The sequence below is a fragment of the Manis javanica genome, chromosome 9 (genome assembly GCF_040802235.1).
Source record: "Manis javanica isolate MJ-LG chromosome 9, MJ_LKY, whole genome shotgun sequence".
Classification (NCBI taxonomy): domain Eukaryota; kingdom Metazoa; phylum Chordata; class Mammalia; order Pholidota; family Manidae; genus Manis; species Manis javanica.
This window is the reverse complement of record NC_133164.1, coordinates 59,150,697-59,174,157: the sequence shown is the minus strand read 5'-3', so window position 1 is coordinate 59,174,157 and position 23,461 is coordinate 59,150,697. Positions and strand designations below refer to the sequence as shown.

General features: G+C 36.6%; 1 protein-coding gene across 3 annotated transcripts in view; it reads right to left on the bottom strand.

The window, feature by feature from the left end:
• FNDC3A (fibronectin type III domain containing 3A) overlaps positions 1-23,461 on the bottom strand; it is a 192,799-nt gene that overhangs the window by 59,320 nt on the left and 110,018 nt on the right. For 2 of the 3 annotated variants that reach the window (XM_037025886.2, XM_037025875.2), the window contains exon 4: positions 3,560-3,636. In XM_037025886.2, the coding sequence (XP_036881781.2) occupies positions 3,560-3,636 (77 nt within the window). Of the gene's footprint in view, positions 1-3,559; positions 3,637-7,445; positions 7,553-23,461 lie in introns of those variants that run through there. The other variant, XM_017652112.3, reaches the window with a different exon arrangement.

Genomic DNA, 23,461 nt, shown 5'->3' with positions numbered 1-23,461 from the left:
ATTATTATATTTGTTATGAGGATCTGTGATTAGTGATCTTTGATGTTGCTTTTGTGACTATTTTGGGTGTCACAACCATATCCATATGAGATGATGAAGCTTAATTGATAAATGTTGTATGTGTTCTGATTGCTCCACCAACCAGCCGTTTCCCCATTTCTCTCCTTGGGACGCCAGTCCCATTCCCTGAGACAATAATATTGAAATTAGGCCACTTAATAACCCTGTAATGGCCTCTAAGTGTTCAATCAAGTGAAGGCAAGTCACATGGTTCTCACCTTAAATCAAAAGTTAGAAATTATTAAGCTCACTGAAGAAGGCATATCAAAAGCTGAGTTAGGCTGAAAACTAGACCTCTTGTGCCAAACAGCCAAGTTATGAATGCAAAGGAAATATTCTTGAAAGAAATTAAAAGTGCTATTCCGTGAGCACATGAATGATAAGAAAAAACATTTTTGCTGATCTGGAGAAAGTTTCAGAGGTCTGGACAGAGGATCATACCATCCACAACATTCTCTTAAGTCAAATCATAATCCAGAGGAAGGTCCTCTTCAATTCTATTGAAGAGAGGTGCAGAAGCTGCAGAAGAAAAGTTGAAAGCTAACAGAGAACTAGAATTAGAAGTGGAGCCAGAAGATGTGACTGAATTGCTGCAATCTCATGATCAAATTTTAATGAGCAAAGTTTGATCTTATAAATAGTGAAGAAGTGGTTTCCTAAGCAAAGAAAGTGGTTACCTGCGATGGATGCTGTGAAGATTGTTGAAATGAGAACAAAGGGTTTAGAATATTACATACACTTAGTTGATACAGCAGTGGCAGCGTCTGAGAAGACTGACACCAACTTTGAAAGAAGTTCAGCTGTGGGTAAAATGCTATCAAACAGCATTGCATGCTACAGAGAAATCATTCATGAAATGAAGAGTCAATCAATGCAGCAACTGTTTTATTTTGAGAAACTGCCACAGCTAACCCAGTCTTCAGCAACCATCATCAAATTAAGACCCTCTTCCAGTAAAATGATGCCTCACTTGAAAGCTCAGATGACAGCATTTTTTAGCAATATTAGCAATTAATTATCTAAGGTATGTACATTGTGTTTTAAGACAATGCTACCACATACTCAATGGACTACCATACAGTATAAACAAATTTTTATACCTACTGGGAAACCAAAAATTAATTTGACTCACTTTATTGCTAAATTAACTTTACTACAGTGGCCTGGAACCAAACCTACAATATATCCAAGATATGTCTATAGTCATGTTTAGCTACAAAAACTGGTATGTGATTAGGCATATCAAGAGAAGGGGACAAAGACGAACAATGGCAGAACTGTGGAAGGCTTTATATGTCAAGAAATCTAGACTACACTGAATGGACAAATCAACTTAAAGGCTCTTCGTAAGCACAAAAATGGAAAGCTATTTACTTCAAAGAAGTAATATAAGATTAATTTAGTGGCTCTTAGCCTAAAGATACAGAACTTCAACTTGGATGCTTATTTGACTGATTTGCAAATATTTACTGATTCTCTACTATATGACAGGTACTGCTCTCAGCGTTGAGGAAATACAGATGAGTAAAAGTCCTATATGATCTGGTCTCATTACTTCCCTGATCTCATTATGTATTATTTTGCCTTGAGTTCAGTCCGGCCACAGTGGCTTCCTTGCCATTCCCAGGCATGCTCTCACTTTAGGCCATTTGCACTGGCTGTTTCTGTTTCCAGAATCTCTTTCCACAGATAAATGCATGGCTAACTCCCACCTGTCCTTCAAGACTTGGTTCAAATGTCACCCTTCCAATGACTATTGTGACCACCCCATTTAAAAATGTAACCAGCTCTAGCTTCTTTCTTTGTCCCCCATATCACTCACCACCAAATACACTACACAATTTATCCATTTATTAAGCTTACTGTTTGCTTCTCTCCACAAGAATGTAAACTACAAAGGGATGGAGGTCTTTACTTCTTTTACTCATATATATATATATATATATATATATATATATATATCACAAGCACCTACAAGAATGCCTGGCATATATGAGCACTCAATACATATTTGGTGAACACAAATATAGGAACTGTAAGACTAAACAGTATGATAAATCATTAAAACAGATATACATAATGTGCCATGAGAACCCAAAAGGAAATGTTCAAGGAAAGCTACTTTTAGAGTGAACGAGAAGGGTAGGAATTTACCATAAAAAAAAAATAGAAGATAGTGTTAGCTGAGAGAAGAGCAGGAAACCCTATAATTGTGTGCAATAAGCTATCTTAATCATCTTTATGTCACTAGCAACTAATACAGAGCTTGGCACATGATGCATTCAATACATGTTTGTTGATCTGAATTACACTAGAGAGGGAAGACCAGGTGTGGTCTCCATGTAAGTGGAGAAAGGTCTGAGAAGGAGCAACCAGAGAAGCAGAAAGAATCATGACAGCGTTTTGTCATGGAAATCTGGGGTAAATTATATCAATGGTGTCAAATGTTTAGAGGTCAGAGAGGATTAGCTGGAAAAAAGACTTTTGGGTTTGGTACATATCAGGGAGCAGATTTAGTAGGGCAACAGTCAGAATGCAGACTACAATAAATTAAGGAGTCAGTATGTTAAACATTAGTAGAGATATGAACAGACTATTCTTTAAAAAGCTTACAAAGTACTTTCCAATATGTTATATATGTTATCATATCATCTTACACTGAAGACACTGAGAAATGATGTGTCCAAGGCCATGCAGCAAGCAAGGGTTTGAAATAAGATATGGATCCAGCTTTTCTGACTCTACTTCTCAGACTACTTCCATTCTCCTCACCAGAATGGTCTTCTTCTGCCATCATTCATTTAGTAGTGGGCTTCATAGAGTGGGCTGTGAATCCATCACAATATCCTACCAATATTCTGGCATGATCAGGGAGGAAATAAAGGGTCTTAAGAAAATTTCAAGTGCAAATTCAGTGCTAGGAAAAGAAACTGGGTATTTCCAAATAGTATTTGAGGCTAGGAATGCAGACTACACAGAATCTCACTAGCAGAAGATATTGGACTCCTACAGATCTTGCAGTTTAAGATGGCTATATTGTATTCTTTAAATCAAAGCTTCCCAACTGGTATGCAGGGAAGGGTTATAGGTGTGCAGTGATACTGATCTCCTTAACCTGTAGGGCTGCAGACCTACAGGTCTACATTCTCTTCTTTTTACCACAATACCATCTAATCATTATAGGTATCTGTGAGCTATTTTGAGTAAGATTGGAAGCATTATCTTGGGTTACTTCTAAGAAAATTATTTAATAAATGTGTGTATAGGCACTTTTAAACCTTACATTATTTACACATTCAGAGAGATTAAACTCTAGAATTAATTCTCTGTAATTCAATATCCAAACTGATAAATGCTGCCAATTTAATTTTTCCTCCTTTACAAACATTCTAAATGTACTAAGTCTTCAGCACTTAAGTGGTATTTTTTATTTGAGTTAAAGTTAAACAGTAACACTATTATTACCATTATATAAACAGAAAAATAACATAAAACATACCTGTGGGGCATATCCAGGAGGCACGTAAATAGGAGGCACAGAACCATTTGGGGACATCATTGGAACCTGAGCAGGACCTGAATGGGTCACAGAAATGACCTATTAACCCAGGATTATTTAGTGACTTAAAGTTGAAAACAATTTGAATTACACTTTGAATACTTCATTTACACTAAACACTGAAACTAATAGTGATTGTGTTATTATGACAAACAATTCAGATAACTTACCTGTTAGAAAAGTTTATCTTGGTAAGTGCACTGGTTGCTCTCTACCTGCAACTGTGTTTCTTAAACTTGCTTGGTGATCTTAATAGTCACCTGGGGAGCATTTTAAATCACACAGATTTCTAGGCTCTGCTAGAGATTCTTATTTAATATGATTACAATGGGGTCTCCTGATCAACATTTTACTTTTATAATTATGCCAGGTGATCCTTATGATTGTGCAAACTTAAGAAATACTGACCTAGAGGAAAATCAAACTAAACTTTGCACATAAAATCAATGGAAGATATAAAAGTTAAAAGCAATAGGAAACATCAAGAAAAAGTCAAGAAGGAAAAGCATTAAGAGGAAGAATAGTTAGAAATTTGGAACTTGCTTCGTTAGGGTTAAAAGTGCCTTGTGTAATATGTAACTAATGTCTGCGGGGGCTTGAGAACAAAGAGAAATGCTATGTGTGTGTATTTAGCCAAAAATTTTTTTTCTGTTTCTTACACTAAGAAATGCTTTAAAAAATGAAAAGAAAAATCAGCTTGTCTTATTCTACATTTCCTTTCATTTTTCTAGTGTTATCCAAACAATTTTTATAAATATTATCACTTGTTTACTTTCTCCACCTTTCTGGGATAATGTAAGTCACCTTTGGCAGGTGTGTTTTATTCTTTCTAGGAACTAAAATCTTACTTGCTTTATGTAACTTTTCAAAGAAATTATCTCACAGTCAGATTTTTTTCTCTCCTTGTAATATTAGACTGCATTGTCCTGTCACCCACTAGTTCTTAGTACCTTGAAATGAAACATTTTCAAAAAGCATTTCTCACTTATAAGGAAATAAAGGTACCAAGTGTTTGATGAAGAATGTTAATGGGGGAAGAGTTCCTTTTATATGAAGCATTTCAGCCTTCAGAGTACATATAAAGGATCTCAGTTGTAAAAGAAATGAAAGAGGAAAAGTTTAATCACAGAGTAGGAAAGAAACAAATTTCACTGGTAACATTATACATACCTCAGAAAAACAGAATAAAGAGCATGGAGGTTACTGCTAATGCAGATTACAGCCACTCTTCTCTTTTTAGGGAAAAAAGAGGGGTGAGGGCCAAACAACAAAGTAGGGGTAGATGTAGAGGAAGGGAGGTGAGAGATAGCAAAGGAAAGAGAAGAGAATGTCAGAAAAAGGGGGTAACAGGAAGGGAAATCCTCAACAGTGGTATGAAAGAGGGAAAGGAATGGGACAGGGTAAAGAAAAGAGGGGAGATAGGAGGGGACAAAGGAGGAAGGGGGTAGGTAAGAGAGAAGACTGGAGGAGAGTGAAGAGGGCTCGAATGGATGGAGAGATGGGGAGAGGAAAGAAAGAAAAGAGGCAAAAGAATGGGAGCAGAGGAAACAAGAAGGGAAGGGAAGGGAAGGGAGAGAACAGAGTAAAGACTGAAGTGGTTAAGAGGAAGCAAGGAGTGTATGTGTATGAGTGTGTTGCTGGGGGCACACTATGCTATATATGATTATAAAAATAAGTTTCCAACAAAATACTCTCCCCATCCAAAGCAAGAACATCAAATACATGAAGTTATTCAGAATATTATCTTAGGATAGCTAATTACATAGCTAATACTAACACTATGTGTCAGGTCTTTTATGTATTTTCCCCCTCATAATCATCTTATTAGGTAATTATTATTACTCCCTCTTCCAAATATGGAAATTGAAGCAGAGAGGTTAAGATTATCGAAGTGGTAAACTAGGATTCAAAACCAGGCTGTTTCGCTTCTAACAATATATCTCTACTACATATTTAGTAAATATTAAAATACAACGCATTATTTGCAACTGATGTAATTTAAGGCCTAAGAATTATGCTCTGATGCTTCTAAGGAAAATTAAGGACTTTGAAAAATGAGAAAGGAAAATAAAATTTTCCAAAATTTAAGCCAGCACTTAACTTACTAAATAAAATTTGTGAGGTGCTTTATACCTTTAGGCAAGAAAGGCTTCATTTAAAACTCACCTTTTAACCTCTGTATGCTGGACTCAAAACAAAATGAGAATAGTTTTAAACTAACGTTAGTTTAGTTCTATTAACTAGCTTATATAAAATTATAGTAAACTAGCTTTCTGAATTCTGAGGGCTGGCTTAGATATTACTCCTATGTGCAGTTTAGCTGGGAACCAGAAAGAATTCACTGAAATTGTATTTGTAAGATTAGTAAAGGAAATCAGTATTTTTTGAGTTTCTACTCTTATGTGCCAGGGACTGTGGTTCCTTTCTGTGCTGTCAAATTTAATCCCTATATCAACACATCAGAATGGGTTTTTTCATTTTTGTTTCTAGCCATCAGAGTAAAAAATAAGTTATCGCTTATTACATTTAAAATTGTAAACTAGGTAACTGCTTTAGGCTGTCCTTTTACTAAAAGTAATATAAATACTATATAGTTACAATTCAAACCATATTATGCTTTGAAAGCTGCTAAAATACCTTATAATCTAGTAGTACAAAATTCTACTTTATCCCTTAATTATGTATAAATGTGATATTGAAAACAGAACAAAACAAACCCAACCTAAAATGAACCAGCTGTTAATACATGACTAGTTGCAGTCCAGGAATAATGATTAACGCATTTCCTTATGAAGTAACCATTTTACTTTGGCATGTAAATTTTCTCACCCTGAGGCAGAAATAGTCCATGGTTAGATTTAAAAAAAAAAAGGCAATTCATGGCTACCATATTTAACATTCCCCATTGAAGAAATAAAACTCCTACTGTATAAACACAGTAAATGCAAGTATAGTTGTTTAAAACCACAATATTGACAGCACCATTTCTTTTTCTATTACTATGTAAAGTACGAAAACCCTAAAATCTTGTATACTTAATGATACAAATGTTAGATTACTTTCTTAGTTCCAGCAATACTTAGATTTACAAACCCTGATTAACGGCAGCAAGGGGTGCTTTCTCCCATTGAAGCTGCATCTGTTGTAGATTGCACCATTAAATGCACATCGGGCACAAAAGTAGCTATATTTGAACTGTAAATACACCTAGCACTTAATATGATTTGAGCAAAATCTACCCCAAATCAGAAAGCTATTGATTTCTTTAAAGACACAGTTTCTGTTCCAAAATCTTGCAGAAGCAGCAACAATTCTATTTAATAACTGTCTTAAGAAATTTGAGATGGCCCTCACCTCAATTCCTTAAAAAAAGTGCCAGCAATGACTTAATAAAGATGGTATTTCACCTAGTATAAGTTAAAATCTTCATTTTTAAATTAGCATATATTCACATTTAATAGTTTTCAAATTTGAGTTTAAATTCTTAAAATGCAACGGGCTGCTGACTTGCTACACGTTTCCTTTATAAGCAAGCTTTCACAATGGGTTCCAAATAACTTGATGCCAATTTTCAGATTTTACTTATAAAAAAGAAAAACCTAGTAAAATAGAAGCGCTGAAAAGTAATATTCTGTGAAATACGAGACAATTGTAACAGAGTCTGATCTTTTTATATCTACATGGCCACAACTGAAAATATTTTTGCAGTGAGATATTTGGCATCTACTGAAAAAACATGCATGGCCTGACTCCAGATTAATATAATGCTTTCTGTACTTTAAAATAAAAGCAGAATGTTAAAAGAAAAAAGGTCAGCAAATCTTACCACTCATTTTGTTTTCACAGAGGCAGCAGAGAACACGAAAACCCAACAAGGAAACAGCGTAGTACACGTTAACAGCTTTAATTGGAGAACGGGATTTTTTTTTTTTTTTTTTTGCAAAGCTGCGAGAGGAAAAGAGCCTTTGACCGAGTCACGTGATGCTATCACATGACCCGCAGCGCCTTGCGTAAAGGAAAGGAACGCAAAGATTCCTGCTGGCAGCGTTTAGGATACAGTAAATGATTAAATAATTTCTACTGCTGCTGCCTTTAACTTGACAATCCTTAGGAGCTTTCCTAATGAACCACCTCTATACTCATCAAAATACACGTGCAGAAATACACAATTGACACAAGATTCTTTTTGTTTTCACTTTCGTCCAATAACATCACAGGCATTATCTTCGGATTCAAATTTTTTTAACCAGCCTGTTGTTTTTCATTGAGAGACTTTAGGACGCTTGTAACATTTATTAATTTGGAAGACCGTTCTGAAATGTCTTTATGTAACTTGATTCACTCTCCATGCTCACCCTTTAAGGAATACCCACAGCATACAAAAAACTGTCTATACTGTTCAAGTTCAGTTGGACAATATCCATCATATCAGAGATAAGTTTTCACAAATGCCTAAGGTGCCTAACTGGTTTTCTTGGTTTCACTGGAGATGGCTGGTAATTATAGGTATGCTTTGGTTATGTAACTATTCCTATTATGTTAATGTGTGTGTGCGATTTAATTAGTAGTTTAAAACCTATACATGCTGAAGTTACTATACAAGAAGATATGTCAAAGAAATAATCAATCTTCCCATGTTTTCTTCCGCCTGCTACTTCTATAGCTTTTCTTCTTCCTTCCTAATTTCAACCCATAAATAGAATTCGTGCCTCATATGGAATTTACCGTGTATCACAATTCTTCCAAGTGGTAAAGATACCTCAAGACAAATGCTGGGCATAGAAGCCAGAGGGCATAAATATGCAAAGAAGTAAAAAACTAACCTTTTCAAACAGTAAGGATTCTCTCTCACTTACCAACTTTGCATTTCCCTGTATGGCCCTGGAAGATGACTGGTTACTGGTTAGCCAGAGACGGGTAAGATTCCTCAAGGGAGGAACAACCTAAGACAGGCACAGTCGCAGGAGGGCCATCAGGTGAGAAATTGGGGATCAACAGAGGTGAGGCTTAGAACCCCGTCCCCCTGTTCTGAGAGAAATCTGCTGCATCCGTGGGTGTTTTATTGCCCTTGTCTAGCTTGGTTTAACACATAGTCTACAGGCACACACCTGATCATCTACATTTGCTCTCTTACAACACTAAACTATGTTTTCTACCTTTATCTTGCATCTCCCTACCACTTCAGCATTTTATTAAAAATAATAATAATAAAGAGAGAAATGTGGTATCCACATATAAATCAAGTATAAAAATCAAATGAATATTCATATTTTAACTGTTTATAGTTCATAATACATGATCAAAATCGAAAGTTTCTGTGATGACTGCCCTTGTACTATTCACCATGTAACTTATTCACTATGTAAGAATTTGTTCTCCATGTAAGAACTTGTTCGTTATGCTTCAGAAGATTGGAGACTGATGAAAATTAGGCTTGGGGTGGATTAATGATTATACACTGAGCATTGAGTCCCCTATACAGAATTTTATTGTTGTTAACAACCATTTGATCAAAAAAAATAGGAGAGATGCCCTCAAAAAAAAAAGTACACACTTCCAATTGTAAATTAAATAAGTAAATGGGATGTAATGTATAGCATAAGGAATATAGTCAAAATATTGTAACAACTTGGTATGGTGATAGCTGGTACCTAGAATTATCATGTATATAAATGTTCAATCACTGTGTTGTACACCTGAAACTAATGTAATACTGTGTGTCAACTACCCTTCAATAAAAAATAATTATCTAAAGAAAAAAACTGTCTATAGAATATGGGCTTGACCACTGTGTTCCTCAAACGTGGGATTTATGTTTCAGGCTAGCATTTGCCTCTGAAGCTAATAAAGGCTACCACTTTATTGTTCATTTTACTTGTTGTTGTTGTTGTTGTTTTTAAAGATTAAACCTGAACATTAATACAGATATTTTGTGGATGGCATTCTCACTCATAACCATGAAATCTAAAAAGACAGGTCAGGGGTTCATGCTCACAGTACTCTGCCCATGCACACCTGCAGACCAAGAGGGAAATTCAGTTACAAGAGAGGTGTTTTAGACTAAGAAACACTGGCAGTCTTTGGCAGTTTTTTCATTACCTTATGGTGCTATTTAATTTAAGGAAATTTATTAACAGCTACCACGAATATACAGGTAATGATAAAGGTTGTGATTTGTAACAGTGCAGAGTGGAAAGAAAATAGATTTTGGTATCAGGAGATGCAAGTTTTAATAACAGCTTCACTATTAACTAGCAAGGCAATTTACAGCTCTTTGGGCCTCAGTATCCTTCTTTAAAAAGGGTGAAATAATCAACCTCATAGCATTGTTGTGAGAATCAAATTAGATAAATTTGAAGTACTGAGTACACTGGTTAGCACCACTCAATGATAGTAAATTATAAGTGAAAGTATGATCACTATATGTTTTCAGAAATAATAATATAGTGCAGAGTATGTGCCAGGCACCATTTGGAGTGTTTTACATATTAATTCCCATAATCTTCACAATAACTGAAGTAGGCATCATTTATAGGTAAGAAAACTGAGGCAGAATGCAGTGAAGTAACTTGTTAAGGGCACAAGAGGCAAAGCCAGATTATCTAATGATAAGGCTATATAAATATATATTAAAAAATATACAAACCATGTTCAAAGGCCCAGTCTACAAAGAGATAGAAAAGAATGGGCAAAGGATAACTTGGAGGAATAAGTTTCAATAAATACATGCCAGGCACCCCAGACAAGATAAGACACTGAAGGAACGTTCTCACAAGTGAGGAAGGTTAACTGTTAACTTCTAAAATCCTACTATAAAGGCAAGGCTGTCTTGAAGAATAAGACTTAAGAGCCAAGAGTCTCCCAGTCTCAACAGAAACTGCTTGTACATGTTGGACTCAGCCTCCCATTTAATCCAATCATGCCTTTGATGTTCAGTCCTTAAACAAAAAGCAAGCCCCTGCAGTCCTCTTCCTCATTTTGGCTCACTTTCAACATTGCTGTTTCCATTTAACTCTTTCACTGAAGACCTCCTTCTCAGTTCTCTCCATTCTATTCACCAAAATCTTTTTTCCTTATTATAAATAAATTCCCCCATATCCTCAACGTTTTCACTTTAACACCTGTTCATGTGCTTCCTTCAAACGAAACCTTGCTCTCCCTCAGGACAGTTTTTCCAGCAGCCCCCTGGAGCACATTCTGTCCTGAGGCAATCTCCAGATAACCCAAGGCTGCTTCCCATTACCTCTGTTCCCGTTTCACACAGTTTTTTTTCCCCTTGAGGTCAAGCCAAATGAGTACACCACCTTCTATGCCTTCTTGCTGTTGCTTTGCTCAGAACTCATTTATTGAGAACTTTGGCACTGTGTTCACATTTTCTCTATCTCAATTCTTGTTCATCAGCACAATGACTTTAATATCCAAAAAAATGTAGCCTTAAAACTTGCTTGAATTCTTCTCTTCCATTCTGTTTTTAGTAACTCACCTTCAAAGACACACCCTGGAACTTAGAATTCCACTACCTCATCTTTGAAATCTTAAATTTTAATGTTTCAGTCTCTGGTCACCATATCTTTCATCTCTCTAGTTTTCTTCCTTCTACAGTATTTTTTCTTCTTCACAATGATCTACTTGTCCTGGTCCAACACTGCCTTCACAGCCCTGATTTCCTTTTCCACTGATGTCTTCTTTTTACTTTCTCACCCCTGAAAAATCCCCAATTTCAATCAGATAATTACCTTCTCTTCTCTTAGTCTTGAACTGTAGAAATCAAAATGTACTCACACTGGTATGTTTGTAAATTCAGTTATCTCCTATCTCAACTGTCAGCATCACTCAGGAATCCTTTCAGGAATCTCTCCCGTTAATAACCTATCTTGTTTTCTAGAGATTATCAGAGATCCTCAACACTCTTTAAGGATCTTCCCCAACCTGACCTCAGCCACATATCTCAGCATGAAATTGCTCTTTCAATGTTATTTACAAACATTTCTCACCTTTTCCATTTTCAGAAGAATCACTGTCCCTTCACTAGGTCAAAGCTCTCTCTCCACTTCTACTCTGGGTCTGACCTCTACTTCCTCTTCCACTAGGTCTTTGCTTTATTGTGCATTTCTATCCTATTTCGTATTTTCAACTGTCTTCAGTAACCTTCTAACAAGACTTAGCTCTAAATTCTTACTGTCCTCAACTATCCACAGCTGCCACAGAATTCTAATGCCCAGGATTAGTGACATGGTCCAATTTTCAAGGACTCTGCAGTTATAGTATTGAAAATATAAGATAGATGTATTGTGTTTCCTAAAAATCTTATTAATTCAAGAATGTGCATCAAACACTTTTCCTATAGAAATAAACAAAGTGAGAGGATGTATTGAGAACTTTTTAACTATAGGAATGCATTATGCAATGACAATTATATTTCATTTTCCCTTGATTATATGGCAATTTTAGAAAACTTAAAATGCATCTGCATTTTATTTTCACAAGACTGTCTCAAATATTTTATAAACTAAATAGCATGCCATCATATCAATTATTTGTACTTCTTGATAACTTTTTAACACATTAGCTATTAGTATTCTTGAACTAATAATGTTCAGGTAGGCTTGTCAACACATACACTAGCACTATGCCTGGGTGACATTGTTTATAGGCACTTATTGGGTACCAGGCACTGGTTAAGTGCTTTAGAGATAGTAACTCATTAAATCTGCATAATATCCCCACAAAGTAGTATAATTATTTCCATTTTACAGGTGAGAAAACTAAGATACAAAGAGATTAAGTAACTTTAAAGGTCTCATAGCTAGTAAACTATCCAGTGAATTAAATGGCCTAGCTCTAAAATCCATGCTCTTCACTACTATATCATGCTGCCTTTGATGTTTAGGGTATAACAAACGTTACTAAAATGACTGAGAAAATTGCAGCATAATCATAACAAAATTCACTTGAAGATAAGCCACAAACAGAAAAACACTGAACCATAAATAGAACTAAGCACTGGACATTTGGATGGAAGACCCCACACAATACACCCCCAATATCTGCTAGTTACATGTAATGGTAACAAAGCAAAATATATTTACATGTAATTGACTGAAACTGCTGCAAAGAAAGATCCTAAAAGTTTTTAGTGAGTGATGAATATCATATGGAAAAGTCAGTGAATTACTTAGTAGTCAAACCTGTTCCAAAAGATAACTTAAAGACGTTTAAGAGATTACACATACCACCAAAAACAAAAGCAAAAAAAACCCCCAAAAAACCCCAAACAAACCCAAAACCAAAATAAAACAAAACAACTCCAAACAAAGTATGAAACACACTGAAGAAAAGGGAAAACTAATACAGGGAAAATTAAGGTAGAAAAATAATATAAACAAGGAGTTGGCTGGTATTATACTCTTCCTTAGAGTTGGGTCATAAAACCTCTCTAGTTCATCTGAGCTGAATTGTGATTAAAATTAAGACACAAAGGACTACACTGTCAAGCTAGTCCTTATCTTATGCAGAAAATTATGTCTCAACCTGCCATACAGGCTGGCCCCAATCATGGCTTGAAAAAAACTAAAGCAGATATGACTCAATGCTGACTTCTGCCATACACAAACTTCAGTAAAGCATCAGTAAGTGTCAAACTTCGAGCAATGTCCCCTCAAAAATAACCAGTTGCACAATGAACAGCTAAGACAGCAAGACAGCTGAATCAGATGACTTGCAGAAAGGATCATTAACTGTAAGGCAAATTAAAAGTTGGAAGTGCTGACTTAGATTTTATGAAATTCTTTCTGGTAATAAGTAAACAAGATCAATTATTTATTGAGGCCGCTTTTAGATTGTAACAATAAAACTGGGTTATTTGCATATCAGAAAATTTAAGAGGCAGACTCATTCAGCTCAGCAAAAAGTGATTTAAATTCATTAAGATATAAATTTAAAAGAGTGAGGTTGTGAAATATGTTACTCTTCTACTACTCCACAAATATATATCTATTCCTTCAAAAGACTGATTCTGACCATGACAGTGACCCTGATTCTTATGGCAATATTAAGGTACAGGTTAGAATTTAGAATAAGCATCTAAATAACATGTTAAGCTCAGGCAGACCATAACTGATGGATGCCCGTAGCGTCAAGCTCACTGAAAAAGGAAAGGCCAATGAAATCTGCAACTCATCAAGTGCTCTATGGGGGGAGTCTATTACTGGGGAGTGACTGGCAATGAAAGATGCAAATAATCTCAGAAAGTTAGGGAAGTGAAGGGTTAGAATTTAAAAATTTGTTCTTGCTTACAAGTCAAACCTTGTTTAAGTCTGTTATTTCCTTCCCCATGGTTTTTCTTTTTCACCACTTGGTGGCCTTAGTCACTTTGCACATCTGGCCATACAGTAGCATTTTCTTCCTAATTTCCTTCTTTACTTCTATTAAACTAAGGCAACAATTTAACCAAAGTTTTATTGTATATGATTCATGCCAAGAGGAAACAAATGTGAGGATCTCTTAAAAACAGATGTGTTCTGTACTGATTGGGGGATTAACAGTGGCTGGATGAGGGTAGGAGGCTAAATGCTACCCAGATAATGGTTGATACAGAAATCCATGTTCTGATGTAGTATTTCCCAAATATTTGGGTTTATGTGCAAGTAAAAGTTCAAATCAAATTCTGGGGACCTGTTAAGGTACTAGCTTTTTATTAGGCAAAGTGATGACATTAAAAGGAGAAGTAAGGACAGACAGAAAGGATATTTTAGCCTCAAAAACAATAGGAGGGATTTAACTTCAGAACTTAAAAGTTTAGTTGAATACACTTAGCTTACTGCAAGACCACTACATTATCTTTATTTTTCCCATTTCCTCGACTGGTGAAATATCCCCATATCTATGGACAAGGATTTGGGAATAACTCTTATTAATAAGAGAGAGATCTGTCCCCAAGGCTGGCTAAACTCTGGTGATGAAAGAGGGAAAAATTAGAGTAAAGGTAGGGTAACCACATTATCATCATCCAATCTTAGGGCACTTCTTAAAGAGGGAGCTAAAAATCATTAACATTACATAATTTGGAGCAATTTACTGATTGACAAATTATTCTTATTATACTGAGGGATATGAAAAGTTCTTTAAAAATTATCAAAAATATAAAATGCTTTATTACTAAACTATTCAAGTACATTAAAGAACATTTTATAGACTTTTTATATTGAATATCTGAATATTAAAGAGTAGTGTTAGCAGACCAATTCTTTTTAATATGGTCTTATTTTTAACTTTTTCATAAAACTGCCTGCAACTGTTGTATTTTATGGTTAATAAATTTGAAGCTGTTGATACCTTCAATTGAGTCCTTTTTATGATACTTTAACTTAAGACTATAAGAATTATATTAAGAAAATACTCTGATTCTGAAGTGCTGTCTGGTAAGCTGGGGGAAAATTCTGCTAAGCGGAGGATATTTTCAGTTCTATTTTTTTTCCCTTTTGAAATGCATAATTATTTCAGTCCAAACATTTTCATTGGAATAATACTTCAAATATTTTTACAAACAGAACTCACTAAACTGTCTTTATGGTTTCTTGAATAATTTCACCAAATTTAGATTTTTTTAGCTTACCATTTCTGAAAGGATTTATTGTAAAAAAGAAAAATTCACTATCAATAATATTATAGATTTAACAAATGACAAAACCAATCAAAATATTTTTCATATATTCTGTGACAGAGATATTTAGATTGTATCTCTGGAATATATTTCACACTTATCTAAGCAATATGCTTTGCAATGACCCCTCTAATTGGTGGCCTGGTGACACCAGAAGGCCTACAGGGCCAGCAGCCACTACCCCCAAGAGACTGGAGGGAGTCTGCAGTCTCTAGCCTTCTATACCTAAGAGTACTTTGCTTTACTACTAAGTACCTTAAGTGCTATCTTTGACTGGCTTCTGGCAAGGGTCAGGAAAAGAGAAACTTTATTCAGGCTGTCTTGAAGATTTAACCACAGGTTAAAATGAAAATGAGAGATGGATAAACTGCTCAGTAGAGGAAATTGTGGCAGAAGCTGAAAACACAAAACAGTGATCAAGCAGATGAATCATGACTTTTCTTTTTTTTTTTTGTAAAAAAATGAAGTCTGCTCAAGCTCCACTACAAAGCCACAGCAATTAAGACAATTTGGTACTGGCACAAGAACAGACCCATAGACCAATGGAAGAGACTAGAGAGCCCTGATATAAACCCAACCATATATGGTCAATTACTATATGATAAAGGAGCCATGGACATACAATGGGGAAATGACAGCCTCTTTGGTGTTGGCAAAGCTAGACAGATACATGCAAGAGATGAAACTGGATTATTGTTTAACCTCATAGACAAAAGTAAACTCAAAATGGATCAAAGACCTGAATGTAAGTCAGGAAACCATAAAACTCTTAGAAGACAACATAGACCAATATCTCCTGAATATAAGCATGAGCAACTTCTTCCTGAATGCATCTCCTCGAGCAAGGGAAACAAAAGCAAAAATGAACTCATGGGACTACATCAAACTAAAAAGTTTCTGTACAGCAAAGGACACCATCAACAGAACAAAAAGGCATCCTAGAGTGTGGGAGAATATAATTGTAAATGATATATCCGACAAGGCATTAACATCCAAAATATATAAAGAACTTACATGCCTTAACACCTAAAAAGCAAATAACCCTATTAACATAAGGGCAGAGGACATGAAGAGACAGTTCTCCAAAGAAGAAAAATTCAGATGGCCGACACATGAAAAGATGCTCCACATCACTAATCATCAGGGAAATGCAAATTAAAACCACAAGGAGATACCACCTCACATCAGTAAGGATGGCCAGCATCAAAAAGACTAAGAACAAATGCTGGCAAGAATGCAGAGAAAGGGGAACACTCCTACACTGCTGGTAGAAATGTAAGCTAGTTCAACCATTGTGGAAAGCAATATGGAGGTTCCTCAAAAAACTCAAAATAGAAATACCATTTGACCCGGGAATCCCACTCCTTGGAATTTACCCAAAGAATACAACTTCTCAGATTCAAAAAGACATATGCACCCCTACGTTTATCACAGTACTTTTTACAATAGCCAAGATATGGAAGCAACCTAAGTGTCCATTAGTAGATGAATGGATAAAGAAGATGTGGTACATATACACAATGGAATATTATTCAGCCATAAGAAAGAAACAAATTCTACCATTTGCAACAACATGGATAGAGCTAGAGGGTATTATGCTCAGTGAAATAAGCCAGGCGGAGAAAGACAAGTCCCAAATGATGTCCCTCATTTGTGGAGTATAACAACGAAGCAAAACTGAACGAACAAAATAGCAGAAGACTCAGGGACTCCAAGATGGGACTAGTGGTTACCAAAAGGGAGGGATGTGGGAGGGCAGGTGGGGAGGGAGGGAGAAGGGGATTGAGGGGTATTATGATTAGTACACATGGTGTGTGTGGGGGTCATGGGAAAGACAGTGTAGCACAGAGAAGACAAGTAGTGACTGTGAAATCTTACTATACTGATGGACAGTGACTTCAGTGGGGTATGGGTGGGGACTTGATGATATAGGTAAATGTAGTAACCACATTGTTTTTTTCATGTGAAACCTTCATTAAGAGTGTATATCAATAATACCTTAATAAAAAATTAAAAAAATAAAAAAAGAAGTCTGCAACAAGTGTCAAACTGGCACCAAAATATGGGACTGTTCTAGACAAACTGGGACATGAGGTCACCTTATTAACGGGAGATGCTTATTTGTTGGCTGCAAAATACTTGGCAACTTTTATTCACAAGACGCAGGCAATTAACACAGGCCTTGAGTCTACGAATTTAAAAATCTGGTTTCATAATTTGGTAACAGAATAAGGTAGAAAGTCAGAGAAGAGAAGAGATCAGTGTGCTATTCACTGCTTAGATATTTAGGGATTTTGCTTATCCTTGAAATTTATTATTCCTTTTTTTTAAGGTTCTGTAAAGTAGACTGCTTAAATTAGGGGCCCACGTATGATTCAGAATTAGGGGTAACTTCCTTTATCTGTGTATAGGTAATAGAAAACTTCTGTAATTAATCTGCTAAGCATTTAGATATGAGTGATAAGCACACTAAGTAGAAGTATGAAGAATGACTATCACATATATTATGGTATTTACCTTTTACACTAAATTCAACTGTATATAGATAGAAAACTTAAGTAGGGGTTCTGTTTCCAAGCACCTGTTTCTAAACAAGAAGCTACAAATGGTGTGATACTAATGTGTATGGATGCAACAGGTTGTGAACACTATTTTTTTAGGTGTCAGTCTAATGTGAACAATGATGAATCATTCTTTGTTATTCTAATGGGACAGAGGGTTTGGGATTTACTGCAGCACTTAGCTTAACTATGTCTCAATAATTGTACACCTAGATGCTGACATCACATAGGCAATGATACAGATCAATGACACAAATCCTGTTAGGATCAAACAGTAAGGCCACAGGGGTAGAAGAAAAAGTGCCCATGTGACGGCAAACCAGTCATTCAACATGCACAGACCACATGAAATCAGTACTGCTGATGTTGAAAAGGGTTGTGCTAGGTTCTTTTTACAAAATAACTAAGTTTTTTCAATTTTAATTACAGATTCCCTACATAAAAGATAAAGACTATATTTATCTTACATTTCCTCAGTTTCTGTGGTTTAAGGTCTAGATCTTAGAAAACATGTCTTAAGGTTCCACCAGCTACATGAGTTATCTGGAAAATGGCCTCTGTAGCCAAGCTCTTTAGACAGAACTTATGCAGAACATGCCACCATTTATTAAAATTTTTATGTAACATGTTGTACTTGACAAATAACATTTAGATTTAGGTTTGAAGCTCTACATGGTGGCCTCACAATTCACTGCTACCTATTTCCTACTGTCTTCTTTCTACTGCACCTTCTTTGGGCTTTTACTATATTTAGTTTTATTGACATTAAGATACTAATTTTTTCATGATAACAGAAAGACTGGAGAATATGTCTTATTATGAGTAACCACACATAAGTTTCCAAAATATCTTCTCTCTGAATTAAACATACCCACCTAGAATTAGAGATCTCTGCTGTAATCCACAGGGATAGAAAAGAACCTATCCCTGGAGGCTTGCCACAGAATGTTTACATCCTGCTGCAGTTTCTTCTGAAAAGAAACTGGGCCTCTACACTTAAATCATTCTCTCTCCTAGTTTATGTTCTCAGCCTAGTTCCCCAGGAAAACTAAAAAGCAGAAGGCAGATGAAAGCTGAAGGTGATTAATAATCTTTTGTTGTATCATGAATCTGACCTAATCAAGTAACTTGAAAATGTGCCAAGGACCCTTTTGCATGTCCCAGGCACTTGCTTTTTATGTTGTTGCCTCAATTAGTGTTGTTTCTTATGAGAAAAAGAGAGAGAGAGAGAGAGAGAGAGAGAGAGAGAGAGAGAGAGAAAGAGAGGAGAGAAAGAAGAGTATCAGTAAGTGAAATAAAACATGTTCTCCCAATGCTCCATGGAAAAATAATATTTTATAATGAAGAGATTTTGTTTGCCCCAGCATCATGTAATGCAAGGTAAACAAAGCTAAGTGGCACTTTTTGGTAGCCACTTGGGGTTCAGAGATGAATTTATGACTGAAGTTCTTGGTTTACAATAGCATGGTTTCAAGCTCTTTAAAAACAAGACTCTGGTTTCTAGCGTACATTTCTAGCAGTAAGTATATGAAAATACCTGAGGAACAAAGAATATGGTTGGGAGGAGGTAACCACTGTTGAGCCAGGACTGAAGTACAATCTTAGGTACTTTGTGTTTGAGAAGCAGCTGTAAAATAATGGTTACAAGTGTGAAATCTACACCAAGACTGCCAGAGTTCAGGAACCAGCTCAGCCCTCAGTAACTGATAAAGTTATTAACTGGGAAAGTTATTAACCTGTGTCTCAGTTTCCTTATTCATAACGTGAAGACAGTAATAGCTATCTCACACGGTTGTTGGGAGGATTAATAGGTTAATTATATGTAGAGTGTTTCCAACAACCATTACAGTGATTGCTCCTTAGCTATTAGCTAGTATCTATATATGATGATTAATTTAAATTACAGTCATCTTCTCCCCCTTTTTCCATTACTTTGAGTATCTACAAGGCATGGTTCTTGCAATTAGAATGAGTTAAGTGCTGAAATGAAGACAATTCTATTGTTTATTCCTAAAATGAATCAATAAACATTTACTGAGTTTCAGTATATGCGAGGGGGCAGATTCTAGGTGCTATAAGGAGGGGAAGCAGATGTAGCACACAAAGAATAGAATATTACTGTGCCATGGTTTTGTACCATAATTACTTGAAAAAGACTGATGTGGATCCAGACACCTGTATGTTTACATTCCACAGATAATTCTGAGATCCCTTGGTGTAGCAATAGAAAATTACCATGTTTATAGTCAGATATCCATAGATTTCAGACTGTAATTTGAATCTCAGACCTACCAATAACTTAGAATGAGACTTTTATGAACCTCAGATTGCTTACTCTTCTAAGGTTTAAATAAGATTAATGCCATGCACACAGCACAATGCTGGCAGACAATTAACACACAATTACATTACTATAAACAGATGCAATAGAAAAAAATATGAAAACCATTAAATAGCATATGCTCGGTTAGAGATATAGGCCAGACAATGAGTACAAATGGAAATTAAGGAGCACTTTTTAACACTGGATTGGTGAAAAAGGGAGCTTTCAAGAGGTACAACTAGTATTGGGTTTTGAAGGATTAGAAAGACTCAGAAAGCTCTTGAATGTGCGCACATTCTAACTTTACTTCCAGAAATCTTCCACTCCAAATATTCTAGGATTAGTAGATACACTACTCTCTAAAAATCTCTTGAAGATACCCCTTTTCTATACCCCTTTTAAATTTCTTCACATTGTTGCTGCCTAAAAAAATCACAAAGAAAGGCAAGATTGGAACCAAGTGATGGAGTGCCTAGAAAATTAGGCTAAGGGTTCTATGCTATGTGAAATGAGAGAAGGCAAGGTTTTTTGTTTGTTTTTAGCATAGTAATGAAAAAAGTAGTGTTTTAGGAGTGCCAATCTCCATAGTTGTAAAAATAAATATGGAAAAGTGACAGACTTTTCTGTAAATAAAGGTCCTAATCAATGTGGGACTAAAGTTCTTTTTAAAAGGCTGTAATACTACTCAGGTATAGGATTTTTGTGACAAGTTTTAATCAAATCTGGTTAGAAAGCATAACTCTCTAATGTGGCTCTGTGGAACTGCCCTGAATTTATACAGCTCGCTAGGCTAGCTAGGCAGATTTAATCAAATCACAATATCTTTTCCTCACTTAAGCAACTGCTTCAGATAGACAGTTCTCAACTTATTAGCAAGTGAATTGGAAAGATAGGTATTTCAAACACAGAAAGTACTACCTTGCTCTCTCAATCTTTATAAAATGGTAGTAAGGTTGTTACAAATAAAAACTCACCAATAAAAACTGATTGGGCCTAAAATGTAGTTAAAATACCATGCACATGCAGTAACAAAAGTGGAATCACCTTTACTATTAATTATTGCAAAATATATTTGAACATGTCACTTAAAATATTCATAATATACTTGAAAATACCTACTATACTTAATCCTTCAGGTATATGCATCTGAAGTGACCTCCAATGGGCCAAGCTTATTGGCTAATTGTCCAAGTGACAAAAATCTCAAGAGGGACAAAGAGTAAGGATGGAGAAACACTTAATCCCAAAGGGACAGGTAAAATGGTGAAATGTGACTGAGGACAGGTAGCATACAATTCTAGCAGTAAGTATATGAAAATACTTTGAAGAAAGAATATGGTTGGGAGGAACTAATTACTGTTGAGCCAGGACTGAAGTACAATCTTAGGTACTTTATGTTTGAGAAGCAGCTGTAAAATAATGGTTAGTGTGAAATCTACACCCGGACTGCCATTTGTGGGTAAAAACAAGGTGGGGGAAGTGGAAGTTTCTTATATATAGCCCTTGTTTTATTAATTTTAAAAATACAAGATTCAAAAAGAAAGAAAAATATTTAAAGGTGTAGAGGAAAAACTTTCATTCTATCATTGTTCCCCATTTTATGCACCTCACTTCATAAGTAAACATTGTATAATTATTTCTGGAGATCTTGAAAGACTTACTGTTATTATATTCTATACACTGTGGCATTTATTAGTTACCCTCTAGTATTTGTTTTTCCCTTCTTCCATAGTAACAATCCCCTGAAATTTTTACCCCCCAGAAATTTAGCTAGATACATGGTACCCAACAAAAGGAATTTTTATCCTTCCTTTCTAGCTAGAAGAGGTCTCTAAACTATGACCAATGAGAATGTGAGAAGTGATCTGTACAATCTCCAGGGTGTGTACTTGAAAAAAGAAGTTCTGTCTTGTATCTCTTCTTCTTCTATTCCCCTTTTCCATTTTGGGCGACATGGACATAGAGGTGAGCCATCGTGGATCATGCAGATGAGTGTAATATCCTAGGAATGGCAGACCAAGATAAAAATAACTTGGGTCCCTGTACACCTCTGGGGCAGAGAACTCTATAAAAACACTGACTTCCGACCTTTGAACTATAATGCAGAAAGAAAAAAAGCTTCTATTTTCTACCTTCATTTTCTATGGCTGTGTAACATTAGAACAAACTTACTGTTTAAAAAAACTCCACCCATTTATTAGCTCACAGTATGTGGTTCAGAAGTCTGGGCCTAGCGTGACTAGGTTCTCTCCTCAGGGTCTTCTAAGGTAAAAATCAAAGTGTACGACAGGCTAGGAGCCAAGATGGTGGTGTGAGTAGGACAGCAGAAATCTCCTAAAACCATATATATTTTTGAAAATACAACTCTTCCTGAAAGAGACCAGGGGATACAGCACAACAGCCAGGCTACATCTACATCTGTGAGAACTCAGCACCTCACGTAGGAAGTAAGATACAAGCCATGGCCCAGCAGGACCTGACTGCTTCCCCCACTGCTCCCCAGCAGGAGGAAAGGAGTTGAACCAGGGAGAAAGTGAAAGCCCAGGACTGCTAAACAACCAGCTCTAGTAATCCGCACCAGGAGCACAGACACACACTGCATGGTGTGCTGGATATTAGAGAAATGGAAAAGCAAAATCTGCGAGTGGGTCCCCACAACCAGATCCCCTGGGACAAAAGAAAAGTGAGTGCTTTTTGAAAGTCTTAAAAGGACAGGGGCGTAACAGTTGGGCAGAAGCATCCCAGCACACTCACTCTGGTAGGCTGGGAATCCTGAGGAACGTCGGGTGACCCAGCCCCCTGGGTAGCAAAGTGGCCCTGAAGCCCCTCACAGTGACAAGCAACCTGCTGGTCATTCCTCCAGCCAGAGCGGCCCCCGACACAGTGGCCCGGTAGCCGGGGAGCGGCTGTGCGTGCCTGGCGGGAGAGGCCACATGCACCCGAGGTGGCAGTGGAGCAGCCTGTGAGCCGCCAAGTGTGCCCCTGGCGGCAGTGGAGCAGCCCAGGAGTGGCTGCGCCCCTGGCAGGTGCCCAGAATCTCCTCCAGACACACAGCTGCCCGAGCAAGACCCAAAGGCCGCTGCCGGCATGCAGCTGCCGGGCGCAGGCAGAAGAAAATGGGGCAAGGCGCGAAGGGGTGCTGCTCTCACAGGAGAGCACACCTGGTGCGCCTGCCACTCCCCACAGGGCTCTGGTCTACCCTGACAGTAACCCTGCCCACAGCAGATTAGGGGATTACTACAGAGGCTGCTCCAGGAGTGCAAATAACTGACATACAGCGGAGGAGGGCAAGGCGA